We start from the raw sequence: 22,506 nt of genomic DNA on the forward strand, positions 1-22,506 counted from the left end.
TGACTCTGGTGTCTTGTCACATGATCATTGTTGCAGGGCTAGTAACATTGTAAAAGTTCTGATTCAGAAACTGTACCTATAGGGCATCCAATGAAATTACATTGAGATGACTGTTCTCACTGTAAATAAGGAGCTTATTTTGCCAGGAGCTGGGACCTCTCTGCACTCCTAGGCTTGCAGATCTGGAGCCATCAGCAGCACTCTGGAATCTTACTGGAAAATCTGCACAGGCCGCTGCTCAAGAGGCTTCAGAGGAACAGGAGATCTTAGTGACCTCAGTTTGGTGAATAGCTTATGGATGTCATAAAATGAGCTGAAGGCTGGAAGATCACATTGAAGTTCCCATCTCTGACATAACTTTTAAATAATCATATGTAAAATAATGATGCATTATTGAAAAGAAAAAAGAACCTCAACCTGAAATTTCTGGGGCAAACTCTTATTTTTGGGGTGTGACTGGGGAAGATGATGCTCATTTATCTGTATATGTATATACAAAGGGCCAAAATGTGTTTGTAGCTCTAAAAGCCGTCATGACAGAGGTTCTGTGTGACCTTCCTCCAGCTCTGATCCCTCTGTGTCCCTGCGGGACAGGGTACTGGGGACCTCCCCAAGCGGTGGCCGGCCTTGAGCTCCCAGCTGGAGCCCGGTGGGAGCGGGCTCGGCCCTTCCCTCGCGGCTTTCCGGCGTGACCTTGGCCGGCTGCTTGGGGAGGGTACATCGGGCACTCTCTCCAGTGATGGAGGGCCCTGGGGCATCTCGGGCGGTCCCGGGTCCCCGGGGTGTCTCTGCAGAGAGCGGGGGTCCGAGGGCGGCTCCGGGCGGCAGCGGGGCGCCCAGGGACAGCCGCCCGCCATCTCCGGGAGACCCGGCCGCGCCCCCGGCACAGGGGGGCGGTGGCTCCCGGTCCCCTCCCGCCCCGTCCCGTCGCGCCGGAGCCCCCCGGGGCCGCCCGGGGGCGGAGCCGTCGGCCCGGCCCGGCCCCTCCCGCCGCCGCAGCGGCCGCGCAGCCCCGGGCAGCGGGCAGGGAGCGGAGCCGGGCTGCGCTGCCGTGAGCGCGGAGCCGCCGCCGCGGCGCGGGGCGGAGCCGGCACCGGGGCATCCTCCCTTCCCTGCCTGCCTCCCTCTCTCCCTGCCGCCCGCCCGGCATCGCCGCGGCGGCAGCGCGGCCGGAGGGTGCTGCCAGCGCCGGGCGGGAGCGGCGGAGCGCCGCCGGGGGTGCGCGGAGATGCTGTCCTACAGCGTGCTGGACGCCAACGTGGTGGACGTGGAGAAGCGGAGGAACCCCTCGAAGCACTACGTGAGTGGCGGCGGGGCCCGGCCGAGCCCCGGCCCCTCGGGGGGCGGCCACACGTGTGCGGGTGGGACGGGACGGGACCGGAGCGGTGCCCCGGGTGCCGTCCCTCGCCTGGCTTTGGGGGAGACACCCGCCCCAGGTGAGGCGGCCGCGGGACCCCGGGGGCAGCGGGGACCCGCACGGCCTCCTGCTGTGGAGGTGCGGATCTTCTTCCTCAGCCTCTTTCATCCCGTTTGGCTCTTGGCTCGTTTTAGTGTTATGATTTTGAAGCTTCCTTCCCCTCTGGAGATGGATCTTCCCTTCTTCCTCGCAAGACCCAGCGCAGGATGGGGAAGGTCTCCCAGGTCCCCGGGTTGTCCCCATCCTGGCCGGGGTTCTCGGTGTGGAGGGGAGCAGGGCTCGGCTGCTGGTGGGGCCAGGGAGCCCGCGGTACTGAGCGCATCTTCGCTCCTTCTCAAGCACAAATTACATTCAGACCTTTTTGAGGGGGCAGCCGGTCTGCAGGGTTATCAAGGCAGACTTGGCGTTTGGAGCTCTTTCGTCTCTCGTTCGCCTTCTTCCTTTCACATCTTACTGCTAATAGCACAGCAGTAAAGGAGAGTTTTTAACAATCTTCCCGTACTTCGGTATTGCAGCGTGTCATGTGGAGGTGTCTTTGCCTGAAAGAGTTTGCAGCACATATAGTCTAGTAGCTTTTGTCCTTCCACGTAAGTAGAGAAGGTGTCTTTTCTTCTCTCTCTGGCTGCTTCTGGATTTTAGTTGCACCAAATCCTTTAATTCTTCTTCAAGATACAATATATATTTTTAAGCACAGAAAGGTGGATTTTGTGTATAGAGAAGGTAAATCTTCCAGCTTTGGTAAGGAAAAGCTTGAGGGGGTGTTATATCTGCTGTGATATTGTACTGAGTATACTGTGTTTCCTGGCATTGCTTGTCTGCCAGATTTCTTTAGAGCTGGTCAGCAGCTGAATGGATTGCTTGAAAGATAAGGACAAAGGTTGGACTTAAACCTACGTATTAGTATTTCATACCACTGAGCTTTTCCCTCTAAGGCTTAGACCATAACCCAGTTTAAGGCTAGAGGGCACTATGTTGCTGGGAGATGCAGACTTGTAAAGCTGAAGCTCTCATCTACCATAGAGTTAAGCATCTTGTGCCTAATTCATGGGAGGAAGTTCTAAAGTTCTAGGTCTTATGTCCTCTAAGGTTACAGCTGGACCTGTTGTTCAGTCTATTATGCACTCACCACTTCCAGGTGGGAAAGGCTTCTTCACCTTTTGCAAGCTGCTGCTGTGAATTGTGGCTGCCACAGCTGCAGGCTGTTATCCCACATGAAAGGTGACAGCAGAGAAGTAGGTCTGCCAAGCACCAAAATATAGAAAAGAACTGGTAACAACACTTCCCTGATTACCAAGAGAAATTGACCCCGTTAATTTCTTGTTTGTTGGAAAATAACCAGAAAACAAGATTTTAAAATTCTGTATTTACAGGATTTGAAAGAAAATATTTCCCGTATTTTCATGTAGAAACACATCTTTGTTGATCCCTGTCACTGCATTTTAATAACAGTAACCTAAACTATTCCAAGAAGTTCTCTTTAGTGCTTCTAGTGGCAAATCTATATCTTTCCTTTCCCCCTTCTCACTGTACAGGTTTTCTAATATTCTGTACAACAGTTACACACTTCCATGTGTCCAGTTCTTGGCCAAAAAATCAAACCAAATGGTTTGTTGGGTGACTAGATGTGTGTCTGCCTTTTGTTCCGCTGACTCTAAATCTCTGGTTTTACAGTATTCAGGAAAATAGGGTCTGAGTTTACAAGCAAATGTTGGAATAATTCAGTTAAAAATAATAGTTTTCCATGTCCTTATGGAGCTTTTTCTTCTACATGAGTAAATTAGCCCACAGGTCCAAAAGTCTTGGACTATTCTTCATTTCCTCAATTGCAGTTTGATGCAGATGCACATGCTGCAGCTTTTAATCTACCTTTGGCTGGAGTAACTGACTTAAGGTGAACCCATACTTCCAAGGAATTTAATTCCCTGGGTCTGATCCACTGATCATGGTTACTTTGGTTCTGTGCTCTTTTTTAATGTGAAACAACTCTTATCTTCTAAAATTAATATGAACATAGCTTGGGATTTAGCTCTCTCCATTGCCTGTGGGTAGTTTGGAGAGTACAAAGCTTTGTACTCTCTGTCCTATGTGGCTCTAAAATATCAAGAAACCTTTCTACCTCCAACATTCAAAAACGACTTCATGCCATACCTTCAGGCCATGTGAATGAGCCTTGGCATCAGGTTAATGATGTGTTTCTCTGGTGGATGGGGGCCTGGATACTGCAGGTGTTTTAACGTGGCTCTCTCTCCTTTTAATTGTGATCTCTCAGGACCACAGGGGGACCTGGAGATATGAAGGCACAGTCTTACCTTTGTGAGCGTTTGGAGAGGGCTAAATGTGAGTAGCACATAAGCTCCTGCACTGCTTGGCTTAGAAGCAAGGAGTCATTGCCTGGAGCAGGTGTTTTTCATGATATGAGCACAGCTTTTGTGGCCTTGACTCAAGAAAGTAAAAGAAAGAAGGCAGCTTTACTTGTTCTCTGCTATGATCCCATGAGTGTGAAACTTCTGAAGATATTAATAACTCACTGGAAGTTTTGTAGGGCTCTGCATGGGGGAAGAGATTAAAATCTTAGATCCAGTGCTATTTGATAGGAGTCCAGCCAGCTCTCTACCCTCTCCTGGGAAATCCCTACTAGGGAATGAGTCCACAATACTTCCCTCTGCATCTCTGTCAGCAGCTGGTGGCGCAACACCACCTGGTTGGCTGGGGGCCCTGGATGGTGGCCTGTGAAAAGATAAACAGAAGGTTGGGTCAGTAACCACATGCTTCTTGAGTGGTATATCCCCAATACAAGTACCGCTGCTCTTACAGCTTTCGACTTACCAACTTAATTTCCCATTCTTTCTCCATGCTGATGGTGTTTTAAAAAGTGATTTGCACTTGCTAATACTTTAAAAATGTTAAATCTCCTTGCTTTCCCCCTTCCCTTTTCTTTTAACAAGAACAATGTCAGGAAGGTCAAGTCTGGGTTTGTTGGAAAGACCCCTGATGCAGCAGGGGTCACACATTGGCTGAGCAGGGCTGTGGTGAAGCTGGGTGGATTAGGACAGTGTGGTTAATGGTTGAAGGTGTCAGTTAATCATTCTGAAGAGAAAAAGCTGGTAGCAAAATCCAAATCCCCTTTCCGGCCCCTGCTAAGCTTTAAACAGTCTGAAAGTCTCTTTTCTCAGTTGATGAGGTTTGATCTGTTTATGGGATAGCTTCTCTGGCTTTTAGTCTGAAATCGTGATTGTCTGAATTAAACATTAAATGGTCCCAAACCAGAAATGGATTCTGTATTTAAAAGGACCCACTGTTGATGCTTGCCTCCTTTAACTATCCATTGTGGAACTTAAAAAAAGACATCTTTCCCTCCCCTCTCTCAGTTCCCAGGTTATCTTTAGGCAGATAATTTGCCCTTTACCCAAATGTCTGACTCCTTTAGAAGCCCTCCAGGGAGCCTCTGCCTACCAGATGGTCTTGATCTTGCTCTCAGGGAGGGTAGATTGAATTAGCACCTTCACCTGTTCACTGCTTTAGAGACCTGGGTGATGGCAAATATTCATTAAAAGCCAGATGAATAGGATCCCCCACCCCCCCACCACTCTGCTGAGGACTGAGTAGTTACTGATGTGCATTATCTCACCAGACATTTATATGCTTGAGGTCATTTCTAAGGCCTCTTAAGTGTGCCTGTGTTATCCCGAGGGCAGGGATGGATACATCAGTACAGATTTTCTCTTCCAGCACTACTCTACTCCAGTTGCAGTTGGGCTTTGTGTGTTTTTCAGCTTTGTACAGCATGGAGGAAAGGTAAAACGCTCTTGCTTTACAAGTGGCTGCTCTGTCTCTTTCCAGTTAGACTGAGTGTGCTGCTGATTTTAGTCATCTGAGATGCAGGTATACTGTCCCAGTTCCTCCCCAGGGTAATTGTTTCCTAATGGCATCTCTGAATGTCTTGAGGTCTCTTGTAGGAATCTCTCTGCTGCACGGATATGGTTGCTAACCTTCTCAGGGCACTGGCATTGCTGACTTTTAAGGGATTGAGTTCTGCTGTGTTGAGTTTCAGCACTGCTCCCAGGAGAATGTGAGTGTGCTTGTCACAAATGACCTGTTGTAAAATGTCAGCATGCTCTGAAGAAAAATCTTGTATTGTCAGGGTCAAATTCTGCTCCTTGTCTCTTGGCTGCTCCTGCTTACTGCTTAGAGTCAAGAGCAACTCAGATGCGATCAGGCATCTTCGTGGCTTCATTTCTCTGTGTTGCAAGCTGCTTGTTATACAAAGATCTGGAGAGTCTGGGCATGTCATGGGTTTAGTGGCAAGGATCTTTTGTTCCTACCTGGGAGAAGGAATTGCTATACTGGGAAAAGGAGCTTTATTCTCCCTACTTGGGTCGTCGAGTGGGTGTGGCCCTGCTTGCAGGTCTGAGTTGAGGAGCTCCATGTGCCACTTGTGCTAGGAGTACCAGAAGCTCGGGAGTAAGGAAAGCTCAGCCTTTCTTTGTTTGACTATTTTTTAGCTAGCAGAGCTGGGGTCTGTGAATCGGGTATCTTCCAGAGTGAACAAGGTGTGACATACCTAGAGCTCCCATGGTTGGTGGCCTGCAGGTAGAGAGCAGTGAAGAACCTGATATGAATCAGAAGGCAGTGTTAGGTGAGTAGATTGAGTACCCATTTAGAAACTGTGATCCATTTTCTGCTCTTCCCTTCCCCCCATCAAGACATCCTGTGTGGCTTTCCTTCCAAGGGCCATGATCCAGCTTGACTCATTGGCCTGAATTATTATGGTTATTATTACTATAATCTTTTCCTGGGGTGATGGGCAAGAGCCAGAAAATTAACAGGCTGCTCTTCATCATTTCTCAGAACTGAACTTCTGTGCATTGGCAAGGCTTGTGTCAAAGGGGGCTGTAATCCCCTGTGTGCAGAGCAGAGGAGAGCTCAGGAGAAGGCAGATTGGGGTAAAACCTTGCAGTGGCTTTCTCTGTGTGTAGACCACTGCCCTACTGAGGTAGGCATAGACAAAGATCCACCACTCTGCCTGTTTCAGTTGCAAATCTTATGATTTTGGAGACTGTATACAAAGATTTGGTTGTTTTTTAAATCTGATGAAACACATCAGGAAGAAAAGAAGTCAATATTTCTGAAATACCTGTAAGCCATGAGTAGACAGTTCTCTGCAGGTTGGTTCAACTCTTAGTCCCTACTCCCAAATGGCCAGAGGAGCAGGGACAGCAAGAGGGAGAGATCAAACCTTTGCTAGTCCAAAGCTGCCTTCACCCAGAGGACTTCTCTCTTCCTTATCACTGCAACCAGTTTTTGATTGAAATGTTCTTGTTGAAGTGAAATTCTTCTCTAAAAAAAGAGGTTTTAGTTTCCATGTCCTATTGGGTTTTTACTTTTTGGACACCATTGTTTTATGAGGCCGAGATAAAGTACAGGTTTTTCCTATTCACTGGCTTGCAGATTCACTTTCTTCCCTTTCTCAGCATCTCCTCAGCCTTCCACTGCCATACCTTCATGTGGTTCTCTCTCTTGGAGGTCTGTTCCCTGTTACCTTGTCCTAGGAAGTGCCAAAGAGAGGCACAGTCCTTTGAGCTTGTTCAGAGCAGGTTTGCAAAGTAGCTCAGATGTTTTTGGGCATTTATGTGCTTTTCACCATGTGCTGCCTGGCAGTTCCTGCCTCTGGAACTCCAGGCTGCTTCTGTGGGTTGCTGAGGAGCCCAGCAGAGTAAGGAGCACACACAGCTCTTTCTTCCAGCAGAGCTGTGGGTTGGTAACACTCAGGTAATAGAAAGTGGCATCTAAATTCAACAGTTTGCAAAGCAAATGACTGTCCCCAGCCTTAACAATAGATTAAAAACCAATAGAGAGATGAGGTAGTTGTCCTGATTCGCTGTGGTCAGGGCAGGATGAAGTAACACCGGAGCCTTGACAGCCCAGCAGGCTGTGCCTGCACTGCCTCTCCTACAGTTGAACCTGCAGCGTGCTGGGAGGGCAGCCAAATGAAAGCTCAGGGAAAAGCTTTTAGCAAGCCTGTGAGCTGGGGGCAACAGCTCCCAAAAGCCTCCAAGTTTCATTTTAGAAGCGATGGAGATGCTACTATTGACTTTCAGTGGGAGCTGGTTGCCAGGGGGACGTTTTCCTAAGAGACAAGTGCTTTTGGCTCCTGCCAGCTGCAAGTGACCTCTGGCTTCATGAGATCCCTGAGTGGGGTCATTGTATGGATGCTGGGGCCCACTAGTGCAACATAGCTTGATAGGTTGTAGTCAGAATTATGTGTTTCACTGCTTTTGAGTTAAAAGGGAGAGGAATGGAGACACCAAATCTTGGAGAGAGAGGTGAACAGACATCCTAAGGAAACAAGTGTTGGAACAGGAAATGGAGCCCAGACTTCCTGCATCCCAGAGCAGCTTGTCTATTCATCTCACACCCACACTCAGCCCTTAGAGAGATGGGCAGCTCAAAGGCATTGTCTCCTCCCATCCCTGCAAGGTAGGGTATATGCTGGTACTCTCGGTGGGAAGATAAAGCAAGAAGTTAAGTGGCTGAACCAAAACCAGCCATGAAGTGTGTGGCAGCATTTTACAGTATTTTCTTTGGCTTTCAAAGCAGTCTTGTACTTTATCTGATAAAAAGTACAGTCCAAAAAAATACTACTCTCGTATTCAGTCTTTGTCTTCCTCAAACCCATTTCCCATTTTATGTGGATTAAACAGGAAGAGGGATTCAATGTGCCCCTACCTGAGGCAGGAGGTGACGTACAAGCTCTTTAGTTTAGTCATTTGGGAGGAAACAGCTGGACCTTCTAATGTGAGGTGATTTTCTTTTTTTTTGATCTTCCTTTTTCGTGCTGTATCCACTTAATCTATGCCTGCTCATGCAAAGGGAACTGGTCCCCAGAAACCACAGAGAAGAGCAGGTTCATTAGAGGGGCTGACAGCACCGTGTGTTGTTTGACGTTGTGAAGCTGAGTGCTTTCATGTAGCAAGAGCAGACACCTTCTTGCCTGGAGCGTGCTGTGTAAATATTGCATGAAGAAGGCAGAGAGCTGCACAGTAGCAGCTCTCTGCTTGAAATTGGTGGTGTCTGCTGCTTAATCAGTTAGTGTCAAAGCCAAATGCAGTCAAGTTAATGGAAAAAAAAAAACAAACTAGTAGCTTTGCTGGGCCTTGTTTCACACCTCTAGAGAAAGGCTTTATTGAAAGTAATTACTAAGTTCGTAATTACTAAGTTTTTTAATATAGTGCATCTCCCTTTGTTTTTATGATAAGAGCAAAAACGTAGTCTCCAGGATCTATTTATCCTCTTCTGGGTAGGAACATAATCACATTTGGTGTGGGAAGGAAAGCAAAAGGAAACCAGGTGATTTTTTTCACCTCAAAGGATTTTAAAGTGGAATATAATCCAGGCTAGTTAGAGTCTTCCCACTTTATCGCTCTCACTCTTTGCACCACCTTCTAGGTGAATGTATTATAATAATAATAATTTACTCCTTCAAGCTCACATTCAAGATGTTATATGGTATTCTCAATGGGGGGGTGGGGGGTGGAGTGCATAAGAGGGCTTATTATAAAGCAAGGATGCTTTTGCACTGAAACGTGCACACAGACCTGAAAGATGGTCTCTGTGCTGGGCCGTTAAGACAGGCGATGACACACAGGTACAGGCAGGTGGGGGCAGTGAGACAATGTCAGCCAGCTGTGCAGGTGATCGTCCTGGTGTGATGGTAACCTGAGCTACTGCCTGGTGGGCATTTAGACCTTATTTCAAAGAATGGGCATGAAGGACAATAATGTAATAACACTTTAAATTATAGTGGTATAGAAACAGAGAAATGCTCTGTTTCTTGTAGCACCTGTACAGGCTTGAATATGGTGATGATGTTAATTGATACTCTCATGCTTCGGCTGACCTTTGTGGTAATTGTTAATATTCTCTTTTTGATTTTATTGAGCTATTAATTTTGGCAAATCTGCTCCCTATTCCAGTTTCTGGAAGAGGAGCTCAATGTGTAGCTAACCAAGTCCTTGGACTGGAGCATTCTACTTTTGTGGGCAGAATATACATCCCTAAATCTGTGTCTTTATCAGAATATCACATATTGCACTAGTATGCTGCAGTGTATTCTTAATTGCTCTTAATAGGCACTGACTGCTCTAGCACAGGATCTGGGTGTACCACGGCTTCACAATAAGGCTGTAGTGCTGTGTAGTAACATCCATTATTATAATGCAACTTCTTCAGTTTGTGAAGTTGACTCACTGGATAGAATAAAATATTCATAGACTGTAAGTGTCAATAAATATGTGTGTGGTCCCATACGTACTGTGTTTGAAACCTGACTGGCAATAATTATGTTTTGATATGTTGCTGGCACTGTTTCTCTGACCAAGGGGGTGTGTTTTATTTCTCCTGTAAAGCATGCTTGCTAAAAGCATGGGTGCACTGGGCTCTGATGCCCTCAGTAGTCAGCAGCATGATTTTATAGGCTTGATTCAAACTTGTTTGCAAGGAAAACATCCCTGTCTCTGTTCCTAGGGGAGAAGCATGCCAAACCTCTACTAACCATAGCTGCGTTTAAACAGGAGCTCTGCACTGCCATTCTGTCTCCTTTACAGAAGTCTTCCATAGCTGCCCCTGAAATACTGGAAGCATGGTTCTCCACTGTCCAGGACATGCCTGTAAATGCAAACTGTAATGTATGAAGTTCATAAATCATCCAGAAAGGTTTGAATGTCCAGTGTGATACAGACAGGACATTGTGTAGTGTGGTAGAAGAGCTCGTGTGGCCTTGAACCTCTCTGGATCTTGGTGTGCTCTGCTGCCAAGCCAACACCTTTTATAAAGTGTGAGATGCACGTGTTTATTAAGGGCTGACTGCTAGCACCAGTTTTGAAGCCCCCAAATTTGGGTCATATTCCTCTACTGGCAGGTCTGCCCCTGGAAGTGGCGGCTGCAGAATGGCAAGGTCATGTTGGTAGCCGGAAATGGAAATCAGGCTGTTGCTTCCCTAAGAGTGCTCAGCAGAATGGATAATGAATGGGATGACATAAGAGCTGCATTCCCCTCTGAGGAAACACACATCCAGGATGCCAGCCATGCTTGTCAACTCTGAGCCTGTTCCTCTAGGGCATTCTTTCCTGTCTTGCAGTGCCAGGGTCTGTGGAAGTATTTGAAGCGGAGTATGGTCTTTCTGGGAGTAGCCCTTGGTGGTAGGCTACTAGATCCCTGCTCTCTGATCTCTCTCTGGTGTCTCCATATTACCTGTCAGGAAAGCTCACTGGCTGGGGTGAAATCTTGCCAGGCATTCTTGTACCGTGAGGGGTTTGATGCAGCAGAGAGCATCTCAATTACCACTTTCCTAACTCTGTAAAGGTGAGATTTTGAGTTGTTCCCTCAGCATCCTGTGAGATTTTCCTACTCTTTGTCTCATGTTATCTATTATTCTTTATAAATTAGCCTATGCATGTATTTTTTGTGGGTAGAAGGTTATTCCTGATCTTTCCTTCTCCAGCAGTGAAAACCTACAGTAGACCCATGTGACCCCAAGCAAAATACTTTGAATATCAGTTTTAAATGTTTTAATACTTTAAAAATCAGTTTTAAAACAAGCTTTGCTGCTTGCTGTCTGAGCCCAGTACATTTTCTTTGCCTGAAAATTTGATGCTCTGACCCTTGCCTTGTCTTGAGCAGCCTGAGCTGAGGGATGGTTATTCCCAGGATGGATGCTACAAGAGGCAACTGAGCTCCCAGTCTTCAGCAGGATCAGGGCAGCTGGCACAGCCCCTGCTAGTGCATAAGTGGGAGGCCTGCAGTTTCCCAGGGCTGTCACTGCAGCAACTTTCACTGGCATTAAAATCACTCAGAATTTAAAAACAAACAAACAAGGATATGTGAAGTATTTTCCGGGAAGGAGGCCATAGAGAGCAGATTAAGTACATCTCCCTCTCCCATCTCCCAGACAGGAAGAAAGACTGGAGTTCAGTGTTTTCCTAAGTGGGATTAAAACAGGCTCTGGAGCTACCTTCTGGGGTGGGACGGAGGAAAGCCAGGAATAGCAAGGAAGGTCTGTGTGTGTATGTTTTATAAATACATCTATATCAGGTGAAACTGTCTAGAATCTCTGAAGCTGTGCTGGTGGTAATATCCATTTTATTAACAAAAACCTACTTATTTTATATTAATAATAAGATACTAGAGCTGTTAGAAAAGAATAAAAAGTGACTGGTTCTAGAGGAAAATCAATGCTGGTTTTCCTCATACGAAAAGATTGCAATTTACAAGCCCTGGACATCCTTAACAAGTTCTTTTTGTCTCCTGGGGAATTCAGATAAATTTTCTTCTAACCTTTCAGCAAAAAGTGTTTTATAAAGACAACCCAGGATGTTTTACTCAAAAGGAATCTAGTGCAGTAGCCAGCCTCTGGAACACTCTCACTTGAAGCATATGGAAGAGTCTTTTGGCTGTTATTGCTCAAGAAGAGATTTTCTGTTTAATCTTTTGCTGCTGTCTGTGATTTTAGCAGTCTATGTCAAAACTTTGGGCTGTTTTGGGAAAGCAGCTTTCCACCTGTTTCTGAGCTGGGTAGCTGTAGCTTGCATTTCGTCCTTTAATGCAGACATCCCCAATTTGTTGATGATAAATATAAATAGTTCCATTTAAACTAAAAATATTTTAACTACCTTTTTCATGGGTAACAATCCTTGGAGATTACAGTAGCCATGATCTGTGTGGGAGAGTCTATCAATCTGTCCTTAAACCTCGTTCTGTTCTCTGGACCAGTGGCTTTTTGTTTAGCAGTGGCAATTTGCCAGTGGCACTGGAGAGTGACTGTGTATGGGTGTGCCAGAGGCGCTCCTGTCTTGGAGGGAGTCTCTTTCTTGGAAGAACTGAGGCTCTGGCCCAAGTGAGTGGGGTCTGAAGACTTACAGCCTGGGGATGGGAGCAAGGCACTGCTGCTCAGACCTTTTGCCTCACCACTAAAGGTGTTGGTCAACTTGCTTGGCTGCGTTGGCTTGGTTGGGTTTTCTACCATCCTTTCAGCTGCGAGTAACACTGTACGTCTGTGTGCCCTGGTTTGGGCCAGAATGACCATTGGGGTTGCTGTTTTACTGTGTTTATCTTCTTGTTGGGGGAGTGTGCAGGTGTTCGGTAGGAACTGGGGGTTTGATGCAAGGTCTTGGTGTGTGCACACGTGTGCTTTGCTTCTGTTTTGATTTCTGTATTGCTCTGCATTTGAGCAAGAAGAGGGTATGGTCAAAGAAATGGGGCGGAAAGCAGAGGTTTGCAGAGGATCTTTAGGTCCCACTGGAGCTGATGCCACAGTCCTGGCCAGACTCTAAGAATAGTCTTTTATTTCATTTTTTCCCCCTTCTTCTGACAAGCTTTTAATCCTTCTCACAGCGTGGAGTTATTTGCCATTGTCTCAAATCTGGGGTTCTAGGTGATCTCTTAAATATTGTAGGGCTGGATTGGAGACCATCTTGAGGGCAATCACCAGTGCCTTCCACTGGTCTGAGAGTCTGAAAAGACTGAGAGTATAGCACTGATGTGCTTACTGCAGCCTTCACTCCTGAGGAGAGGTGACCCAACACTTTCCCTGTGTGCCAAGGGCTTTGTGGGGTTCTGCCCATCATGTTACCCTACAATGATGCTGGGCCATCAGGGCTCGACTTATCCGATGAGAAGAGTGAAATTGTTCTCTACCAGACACTGGCATTTATAGGATTCCAGGTGTCCTTGTGTAGGGATCTTGTCTGTGTAGAGCTGAAACTTCTTGGTCATTGTCTTGCTGTGTATGAGGTGTTGCTGGGATGTGATAAAGATTTTGACTCGGACCAGGGCAAGGGTGCAACTTGGCCATGTGATTTGATTCACAGTTGACTTGAAAACATCCTAAGGAGTCAAATGAAGAAATGATGCCTACTCTGCTTGTAAAAGAGAGAGTTGGTACTAGCAAAGGGCTGACAGTCCAAACCTGATCGAATGTGTGTTTATCTGACAGCATCCTGTCCTGCCTGGTCCTTTATCAATCTTCTGCGTCTGGTTAACATGAGCTGTAGCACATCTGGCTCCAACTCCTATTGCCAAAAGGCCAATGCACATCGTGACAGAAGGGTTAAACAGAAGGTGGAAGTGACTGATGGCTTGCTCTGGGCAGTAACACAGCAGTAAATGCCGAGATGACATGGGAACGCTCTTTAGCTGACGTCCTTGCAAGCCTCTTGATGACATCAAACTCCTGGACCACTTCCAGTCGAGTTTGGCCTTGCCCCAGTGACAATAGATGTTAATCTGTTGGCTTGTCAGAAAAACGTGTTAGTGGTTTTTTTACAGATCCATTTCCAACCCTCAGATTTTCCTGCTAGTAAACACAGCATTATGTCATTGTTTTACCAGGAGCCAAGCACCAAAGCCAACTGTGCAGTACTGTTGTCAGCAAATGTCCTTTCACTTTGGGGATTTATTGGAGTTCCCAGGCTCTTTTTTCCCCACTATTGCCCATGTTCTGATCTCTGTGTCCATCAAAAGCCTACAACACTTTATGGGGAACACGTGTAGGGTCCAGCAGTTGTGGGTAAAACTTTTCAATGTATTTGTATTAGATGGGGCTCTTATACCTGTTTAGCAAAGGTGCCTTGGTTTGTAATCCTTCATCTTTTGGTTACATTGGCCAAGACAAACTCTTGGACCCGCATGCAAAACAAGGTGAAGGATTTTACAGCCCAGCTTTGCTTCTAATTGATAAAATAATAGCCAATACACTTTTTTTTTTTGGATCCCATCACATGTTTATGGGCTGGTGTTGAATATCTGGGCCCTGACAGATCCCTTTCTGCCTCCCAGTCTTGGGTCAAGTGGCAGTCTATTTTGTTGGAGATATCATGTCTGGTATTACTATTAATATATATTCAGGCCTTGTACTTATCTAATGTCTTTCATCCAAGGGTCTCCAACACTCTGGACATCAGCACCTCTTTGCAAGGTAGACAGATCAGACAGGGAAAGCATTGTGTTTGTAGCAGTATGTCTCCTGGCAGAAGTGCCTTCTCAGAGCTGTCAGGAGACTAGTGGATAATTTGGACTGATGGAAAACAGTGTTTCTTTTATGGCTGAAAGTGGGTCATGGAACTGTAGAACATAGACCTGGGTCATTAATGCTGTATAAGCATATTGCATTCCCACATATGAACCTTCAGGGTGGTTGTGTTGGCTTGACTGGGAGCCTCAAGCTTCTTCTGATGGTTGATGACTTCCAGTATAGACCTTTCGTTATTCACAAGCATCCTGTTCTTACACCAGTTTTGTCCTTTTGCATAAGGTTTCTTCACTCTCAGTTTGATTTGACCTCCTATCCCTCTTCTCCCCACTGTTATGGAGAATGATTGTGGCCCTTCTTAGCCTTCATTCTGCTGAGCTCCTCTGGCCTCCTCTTGTAGAAAACACCACTCTGAAAGGTACAGAGCAAACAGGTTTCCTTGCCCCACACTTCTCACAGTCACTGCACACTGAACACAAGTTTAACCCAGGCACTGCCAACAGTTCGGTCTGGGCAACATCAAGCATGTGATGGGTTAATTTGTACTGCTGGGTACAGCCTGGCTCATCTTGGCAGAGGCCAGATGCAGCTGCCAGGAGAAAGTTTGACCTCAATGGGGTGATTTTCTGGATGCAGTCAGGTGTGATTTGGAGTAGACACCTCCTGGATCTGTCCTGTCCCTGAGCTGTGCACTCTGTCAGCCTGAAGGAGGATGCCTCCAACTTGTGGTTCTTTCACAGTTACATTTTCTTCCCTTCAGGGACTTTCAGAGCTAGTCCCAAAGCCTTGCAAGTGGCTCTCCACTTCCAAAAGCAGAGAAGAGAAAACATAGCTGGTTATGTTCCCACAGTTAGCTTTAGTAGAGGTCATTTTAAGCAAATGATGTCTATTTAATGTTGTGATAGCACAGATAAACCAGTTTTCAGCAGGTCTTGGGAATGGAGCGGTAGAGATGAAGGGCATCGTTTTAGGGGGCAGCATCTTGCCTGATGACATGCTTGGCAGGGTTGCTGGAGCACTTGGATGAAGCTCTCTCATTTGGACAACTTCTGCACATCCTGCTTGGGTGAGAGGAGAGGTGGCCTGTGGTTTCTGTCTGAAATTCAGCAACAGTGAATAATTCCAGATTGACGCTGTGGAAGCTTGCTGTTTTTGTGAAGGGAGGACAAGCCAAACATAACAAGAGTTCCTCAGTGCTTGGGGAAGAGAACCAAGGTCACCATTTGGAGCTTGTAGTTTTGGCAGACACAGAACTGACGTGCCACATCATATGTGTGTCGATGGAGATAGCTGGGGTGATTATCAGCAAGCTTCTTTGTAGGCTGGTTTGTGATGCTGATGATCCAAAACTGATGCTGGGATGTTCCGGACAAACACACTCTCTTTTCAGCTTCCATATCTGCTATTTTTTAATGGTTTTGGCATTGGTCTTTGGGGTAAGGAAGAGGCCATAGCAGTCCCTGGGATTTCAATCCCCATGAGTCCAAGTTCTGAGGTTGTAGATCTGCTGCCATTAAAATTAGCATTGCTTGAAGTTGTCCCCTTTATAAAACTGGATGCTGACTCTGCTGTACTGAGTTCCTTGTCCAGAGCTGTCCTTGATCCTGGCTGTTTGGCCAGCTATTCTCCTGGCTGGTATCTCTCCATCGTCCTTTGCGGGGGAACGTTCCCAGGACCTGCCATGAAGATTGTTAAGTGTCCTCTCTTGTGTGCCCAGAGCCTGTTTTTTTAACAAATCAGTCCTACAAGATGTGTATCAGTGAAAATAATGAGAATAAGAACGCAACTTATTTCATCAAAGCAGCCTGAGACTCATTTGCCCTTCAGATATTTAACTCCATCTTAGAGGCTGATTTTTTTTTGGAGACCCAAGAGGGGAACACAGTCCCTTACATTTTAAGGAAGTTTTCACACTGAGATTCATGACCTGTTTCAGAAGCACTGGTAGAAGTATCACAGGCAGTAGGTTTGCCTTTCTTAGACTTAAATTCACTATTCAGTGGATGAAAAATGTGCAGAGACCACTTGTTAAAATTATACTTGGTATCTTTGCACTTCTTCACAACTATCAGTGAAACTACAACAGCACTTTGGAGCCTGTGCTTACTGTGGCAGTGTCAGCAATAGGTAACAGTGTGGGGGATCATGACAGAAACCCTTACAAGTCTTTAATGTAATTTGCTAAAGGTAAAACCAGAAGGTTGCAAGCCATCTTTCTGGGTGGAGCAGGACGTTTGAGCAGGGATAATGATGATTGTGCAGTGGCAGATTCTTTGTAAAGTTTGTGTGTAAAAGGTTCATGTGTAGAGAGACCTAAAAATGGATGGTGAGGAGGAACCAGGCTGGCTGCTAGCAAGTGTGCAGTGATGCTTTGTGCTTCCAGCTGCTTCTCTGAGACTTGTGAAACCCTCATACGCCACTGGTGAAACCTGTGCAGCTCCGCAAGGGAAACGGTATGGATCTGTCATAGCGGTTTTTCATTCCTGCAGGATGGGAGACCTGGTACCACTTGCCTGTTGCTGCTGAGTAGGTCACTGGTGAAGTTAGGAAAGAGTGGCTCTGAGAGTGGATTTGGGGTTTTTCTGGGGTTTTAGGAGGCCCGTCTCAGAGTGTTTACTCAGGAGGTGGAGTGCTTGTACGTTGGAAACTGCACTGTTTCTGGGAGTTTTTGAGCTGCCCACACCAACATCCCTTTGACAAGTCTTGACCAGTATCTGGAGTGGCTCTGGTTTTCCACCGCTGCTCTAACTGCCTGAATGTGTTCTGGGACAAGGACAAGGATTGCCCTTAGTAGCCTCTTAGGTTATTGCTGAACACGTTAAGGAGCACATCATTTTATCTGCTGGCCTGAGGGACTGGGGTCAGCACTCCCAACTGACCAGGCGGGAGACAAGAAAGGGTATTTCTTGGGCAGTCGGAGGGTTGGGGCCTTTGAGTGTAGAAGGAGCCATGTTGTATCCGGTGTGATTACAAGCACCCAGGTCAAACAGCAGATGCCTGGCTCCCTCCCCAGCCTCCCCAGGGATGTTGTCTGTGAAGGCATGGAAACAAAGTGTAAAGCAGTAAGGTGGGACAGTGTTAATGATAATGTGCTGGAGATACTGACCCTATTTCCTGGGGTTGTTACCTCGTTGTCAGATGGGGATTAGCAAGAGGAATTGGGTTAGGGGGATTGCCAGCAGTTGTCACTCATGTCAGATAAAGAGAGGCTAACAATGAGCAGTGCAACTCTGGCTATGAAATACTTACTAGGCTTCTTGTTACCCTAATACTTAAAGATTATACAAGAGGATTAAAATTAAAAACATTTATTGAAAAACTATTTCCTCTGCAGTCTTCTCTCTGAGGCGATTTTTCAGTAATTGGTTGGTTCTCTTGCCCTGGGAGTGCGCAGCTGAGGAAAAAAAACAATTGATTCTTGACAGGTAACTCTGCCTCATCTAGATTCCTGCTTGTGTCTGTGGAGGTTTGCTGGGCAGAGGAATTGCAGTTCCTCATGCTTGAGCAGTGAACTGTAATAGTGATTTTGACTCCACACGCTCAACACTGATCTTACAGAGAGATGCTCTTGCCAAAATTGCGTTTGGTCTCTGTTTGATCTCAGTTTAAATCACATGGGCCATTTACTTCAACTTAATAAGTAACAGTGCAAAAGTAGTGGGGTGCTCATCTGGCCTGCAAACTCAGTCTCCTCAAATACATGGTAGAGCAAACTTGCTTTCTTTGCAGCTAAAAAGAGTCAAATGGTCTTACAGTGCAGGTCAAGTTTTATACAAAGATGCCATGAATTAACTAATGCATGTAATAAGGTAAATCATAGCACTTTGGTAATGTGTGTGATCAATGTTGCATGGTTTAGTGAGCCCACTGAAGTGGCTTTAGGGATTGGGAGGTTTTGGTTGCATCTCTTCAGTGTGGTTTGATGTTTGTTCAACATGAAATGATTCATCTGATGAATTAAGGGTGAATCAAAGGTCTCTTTTGCAACTCCTGCTGCTTCACTGTTTTTTTTACAAGGGGGGAAATCTTAATTTCTGCCGTGGTTTAATTGATCTTTGTAAAGAAACATGCTAATGATGATCCTGGCCATGGAGTGCTATGGGTTTGCCAGCAAGAGAGTCTGTTATCACAACTTCAGATGCTTCCCTCTCAAATTACAGCTTCTAATTTGATTTATTTGGAGTGTGTTTGTATTCTTACAATCTGTGGTTTTGTTATCCTGTGTTAGTTGCTGTCCTCTTAGGCTATAAGAGCTTTCCTTCATGCTGGCAGGAGGAGGAACATGATATAAGAACTACTGTCATTACTGTTGCTGAAAATAGGACAAATTTCCAACACATGAAGTGTCTTTCTCTTCTAGTCTTATTTAGAGACACAGTAATATTTCAAAGGTTGCCCTAAAACTCCTCTAGTAAAATACATTTCTGGTGAGTTAACGATACAATTTTCTAATAAATATGAATTTCTAAATTGGAATTCAGCTGCATATTTAGCATTCCCTAGGTGGCACAACCTGTTGATGATAGAAATGATTTGAGCTGTCCTGTGCTGAGAGAGAGATGTACATGTAGGGGCAAGAAACTGAAGTTGCTGCAGCAACTGTTGCACACATTTTTGCAGAAGGCACTGGCTCAGTTTCTCCTGGGCACTCAGCTGGCCCTGCAGCCGTGATGCTCCTTCAGCACATCCCAGTCCTTGGCAGCTCAGCTGTCAGGGGACAGCACTGAGGCAGAGAGTAGCTCCTTTCTGGCTCTGTGAATGTAGGGGTCTGTCCCACCAACAAAATCCAGTCTATTTTTATTTTTGGAGACTGCCATGATAGAGTTCTGCTCTGTGCAGTGCTAAATTAGAGAATGAAACTGGTTGAAGGGTGTGCGTGCCTCTTCTACTCCCTGCAAGGAAGACTTGGAGGGTAGTGGCCTTGTCTTCCCACTGTTCCTCCTAAGGGCAGGAGTGTTGCTCATACCCAGGCACTACCTCTCCCTGCCTCCCACTGACTTGGCAGGCAAGTGTTAATGCTGGTCCCAGCATTTCTCCACTCTTTGGACCTCGTGGAGAAAGGCCAAGTAGAGTATGGGAGGCTCTGTCACTTGGGCAGGAATCTGGGCTGGCTTTTGAGCTGTCCTCAGTGTGGGTCTGCCTGTGCACCACCCTTACATGGGATAGAAAGGGGTTTTTTTGAAGATGAAAGTGAGCAAGTTGTGGAAGCTGCTCTGCAGTGAGGTAAATACAAGGACAAGGAATCGAAATGATTGTGGGTAAAAATGGATCCAAATTTCTTCTGGGGGTCTAGAGACAACTGCAGTCTTAGCCATCTCTAAACATGTCCAGAGCTTGCTCGTTGCTAATAGAGCTCAGGTGGGTGGTTAAGAAGTACAGGAGAGAGGATCTTGGTCTAAGCCACAAAGCCATGACAGCCCTGCCCCTCTGTAGGGCTCTAACACACCCAGCAAGGGCCACTTGCATTGCACCACCAGAGCAATGGCTGTGAAGGGCTTCTGCTGCAGTTCTGTGGGCATTGTAGGCTCTTTCCTTTCTCCTACTCCTCTCTGACTTGTTTCAGCATTCTCTAACCAGGGGAGCATTGCCCCATGGGTCCTGAGTCCAGCCACAGTGTTGCTGATGCACTTTAATCCCTTAATTTTTTGTTCTAGGTCAATCTCAATTAAACTTGCATTTATTGAGAGTGGGGGTGTTTGGGAAGGTGTATGCCCCTGTTCTTTCCCATGTATTGGTGGTATGAGTGACTTCAGGTTGTTGCTGCCTGTCTGGGAGCATGGTATACATCCCTTTTCTATTACCCCATGCAGCTTCCACCAGAGGACTGGATGGGTCTGGGTCCCCAGAGCCAGTCAGGCTCCTGCTGTGTAGGGTGACAGTGCTGCTGAGCCAGGGGCAGCTGCTGCCATAAGCAGCCCTGATTCTCTTCCCTGCACCCTCTTTGTCTTGGTACTTCTCTGAGACTGTGGTTAGCCAATTCAGGGAGCAAAAAAAGTCCCAAATTATTTCCTTTTTTGGAAGAGAAGCTCTTCTGTCGGTTGGTGGAAGCCAGGAGCTGTGGTCAGGGATAGTATCCTGTGCTGGGGTGAAGTGTCATCTCTTCCAGCTACTCCTGACCACAGGTCACATCCTCCCGCAGATCCAATGCCCAGAACCCTCCCTTCTCCCCAAACAGCTGAGATTAACTAGAGCTCATTTCCTAGTAGGTTTTTCCTCGTCTGTATTTTCAGGGGGTGGCACACCTGGTCCTTCTGGCAGATATGTGGTGGTGGTAAACGCTGGAGGGAAGGGGCAGCGCCGGGCGATGTGAGCGGTGGCCAAGCTGCCTCCTACATCTGCCCAGCTGCAGCTCAGAGCGTGTCTGACCTCAGTGGGGCAGCAGTTGCGTCTCTGACTCGCCAGTCTCCGTGACACACACGATGTTCAAAGTGCCTTTGCATATAGGAAGTAGTTTAATCAGAGTTTTGTTCACCACTTCAGCAAATCTGACCAGAGTCTGCATTGTTAAGTGTAAATGTCACACACGCAAATATAATAACATCTGGTTTCAAGTGAAAAGAGTGAGGAAATGGGTGTTGTGGTTAAAATAAAGTCTGCATCCTGAAGTCACTCCTCCACAGCTAGGTTTTGTTTGGATAGATTCAATGTAACCTGTAATATCAAGACTCGGATTGTATGTGGGAAAATAGGGCAAAGGCTGAGTTTTTACCATAACCCTGAACTTTCTGCCCAGGTCCTAAACATTTTGTAGACATTTTTCCTGTCTCCAAATATTCTTTTAGGAAGTTCTCCTCCATGATTCACTACCCTTTACTCTGGTGAGCAGCTTGATGGGGATATCCATATTGACTTCAGATTCCGATTTACACCATTAGGATAAACTGAATCAGAGCCCATCTTGAATGGGGCCCATTTATTAAGAAAAGACCTTCTAACTGTGGGCAGCTGTAGAGAGCTGCTGCCCCAGTGCTCATGGCCAGCTGTCTCTCGAGGAATTTGGTGCCATGTATGTGTAGCTGGGTCATCCTCCAGCTTTTCCTGTTACTGTAGTGCTGTGTGAAGGAGCATACAAATGTATTTTCTATAGATCACTGCGACTCTCACAAAACTCCATCCTGTTTTTGGCAGCTTTCAAAACTGTGCGCTTGCTCCAGATTTTTGGCTCTCTCTGGTGTCGTGGGAAGTGGAGAGAGTTTTTGATTTTGTATGCTGGACGACAGTGGATATGCTGTCACAGTGTGCAAGGGATTAATGTCATTTTCATATGGCCTAGAAATTTTAACTTTGAAAACTAAAATGAGAAACAAGTAAGCTTCCTTTTTATGCCTTTAGGACAAGAGAGTTTTGGGTGCTTGTATCTTTCTTATTAGAAATCATTTGATATCACTTTAAAGGATGCTGGACACGTACACCGATTACATATTTATCATTTAGATAGAAGCCTTGCACAACCCTGCAGGCCTTTTAAACTCAGCATTGGCTTGTAAACACAGTATATGAAGCCCTATCAATGCAGCCTATCAGGATAACTAAATATTATGCATGGAGCAAAATATTTCCCTTTCATTATGAAAATAAGTATTCTCTGCAGTGTCACGCTTCAAGCATGTTGTTCAAAAGATGTGATCAAGACATCAAAGAAAGGAAAATGATTAAGATAACAGGAACTAAACCAGCTGCCTTTCCTTTGGTAATTAACAGACCATCTCATGCATTGCCCTGCTGAAATTGCAAACTTTGTTCCCCTTGAGAGCTGTGTTCTGAAGTGAGAGTCATTTTACCGCTTTTAAAATGAGCTGTTTAATTTTATGGTCAGAATAAGACTTAGCAAGAAGCAAGAGTCAACTTCAGTACTGTGCTATAACCTGGCTCTTCAGTCATCAGGACAATTTAAAGGGTCAATACTATTTTATTCTCTGCTTTAGATGGAGGTCTCTGCCTTGGCACATCTCTAGGGTGACCTGAAGCAGTTCTTTGGACTCGCATATTTCACTTCATGAATGTTGAACATTAAAAATCATCATAGGAAACATGAGAAAAACCAATCTGCTTTTGCTTTTGTTTC

General features: G+C 46.0%; 1 protein-coding gene across 3 annotated transcripts in view; it reads left to right on the plus strand.

Annotated features, from left to right (window-relative positions):
• The first annotated feature begins 1,003 nt into the window (after positions 1-1,003).
• Positions 1,004-22,506, plus strand: part of SH3PXD2A (SH3 and PX domains 2A) — a 258,461-nt gene continuing 236,958 nt past the window's right edge. For all 3 annotated transcript variants that reach the window (XM_051800684.1, XM_051800686.1, XM_051800685.1), the window contains exon 1: positions 1,004-1,300. In XM_051800684.1, the coding sequence (XP_051656644.1) occupies positions 1,229-1,300 (72 nt within the window). In that variant the 5' untranslated portion in view covers positions 1,004-1,228. The remainder of the gene's footprint in view (positions 1,301-22,506) is intronic.

This window comes from Manacus candei, unplaced genomic scaffold (assembly GCF_025592945.1).
Source record: "Manacus candei isolate 608988 ecotype Guabito, Panama unplaced genomic scaffold, ASM2559294v1 h1tg000050l, whole genome shotgun sequence".
Classification (NCBI taxonomy): domain Eukaryota; kingdom Metazoa; phylum Chordata; class Aves; order Passeriformes; family Pipridae; genus Manacus; species Manacus candei.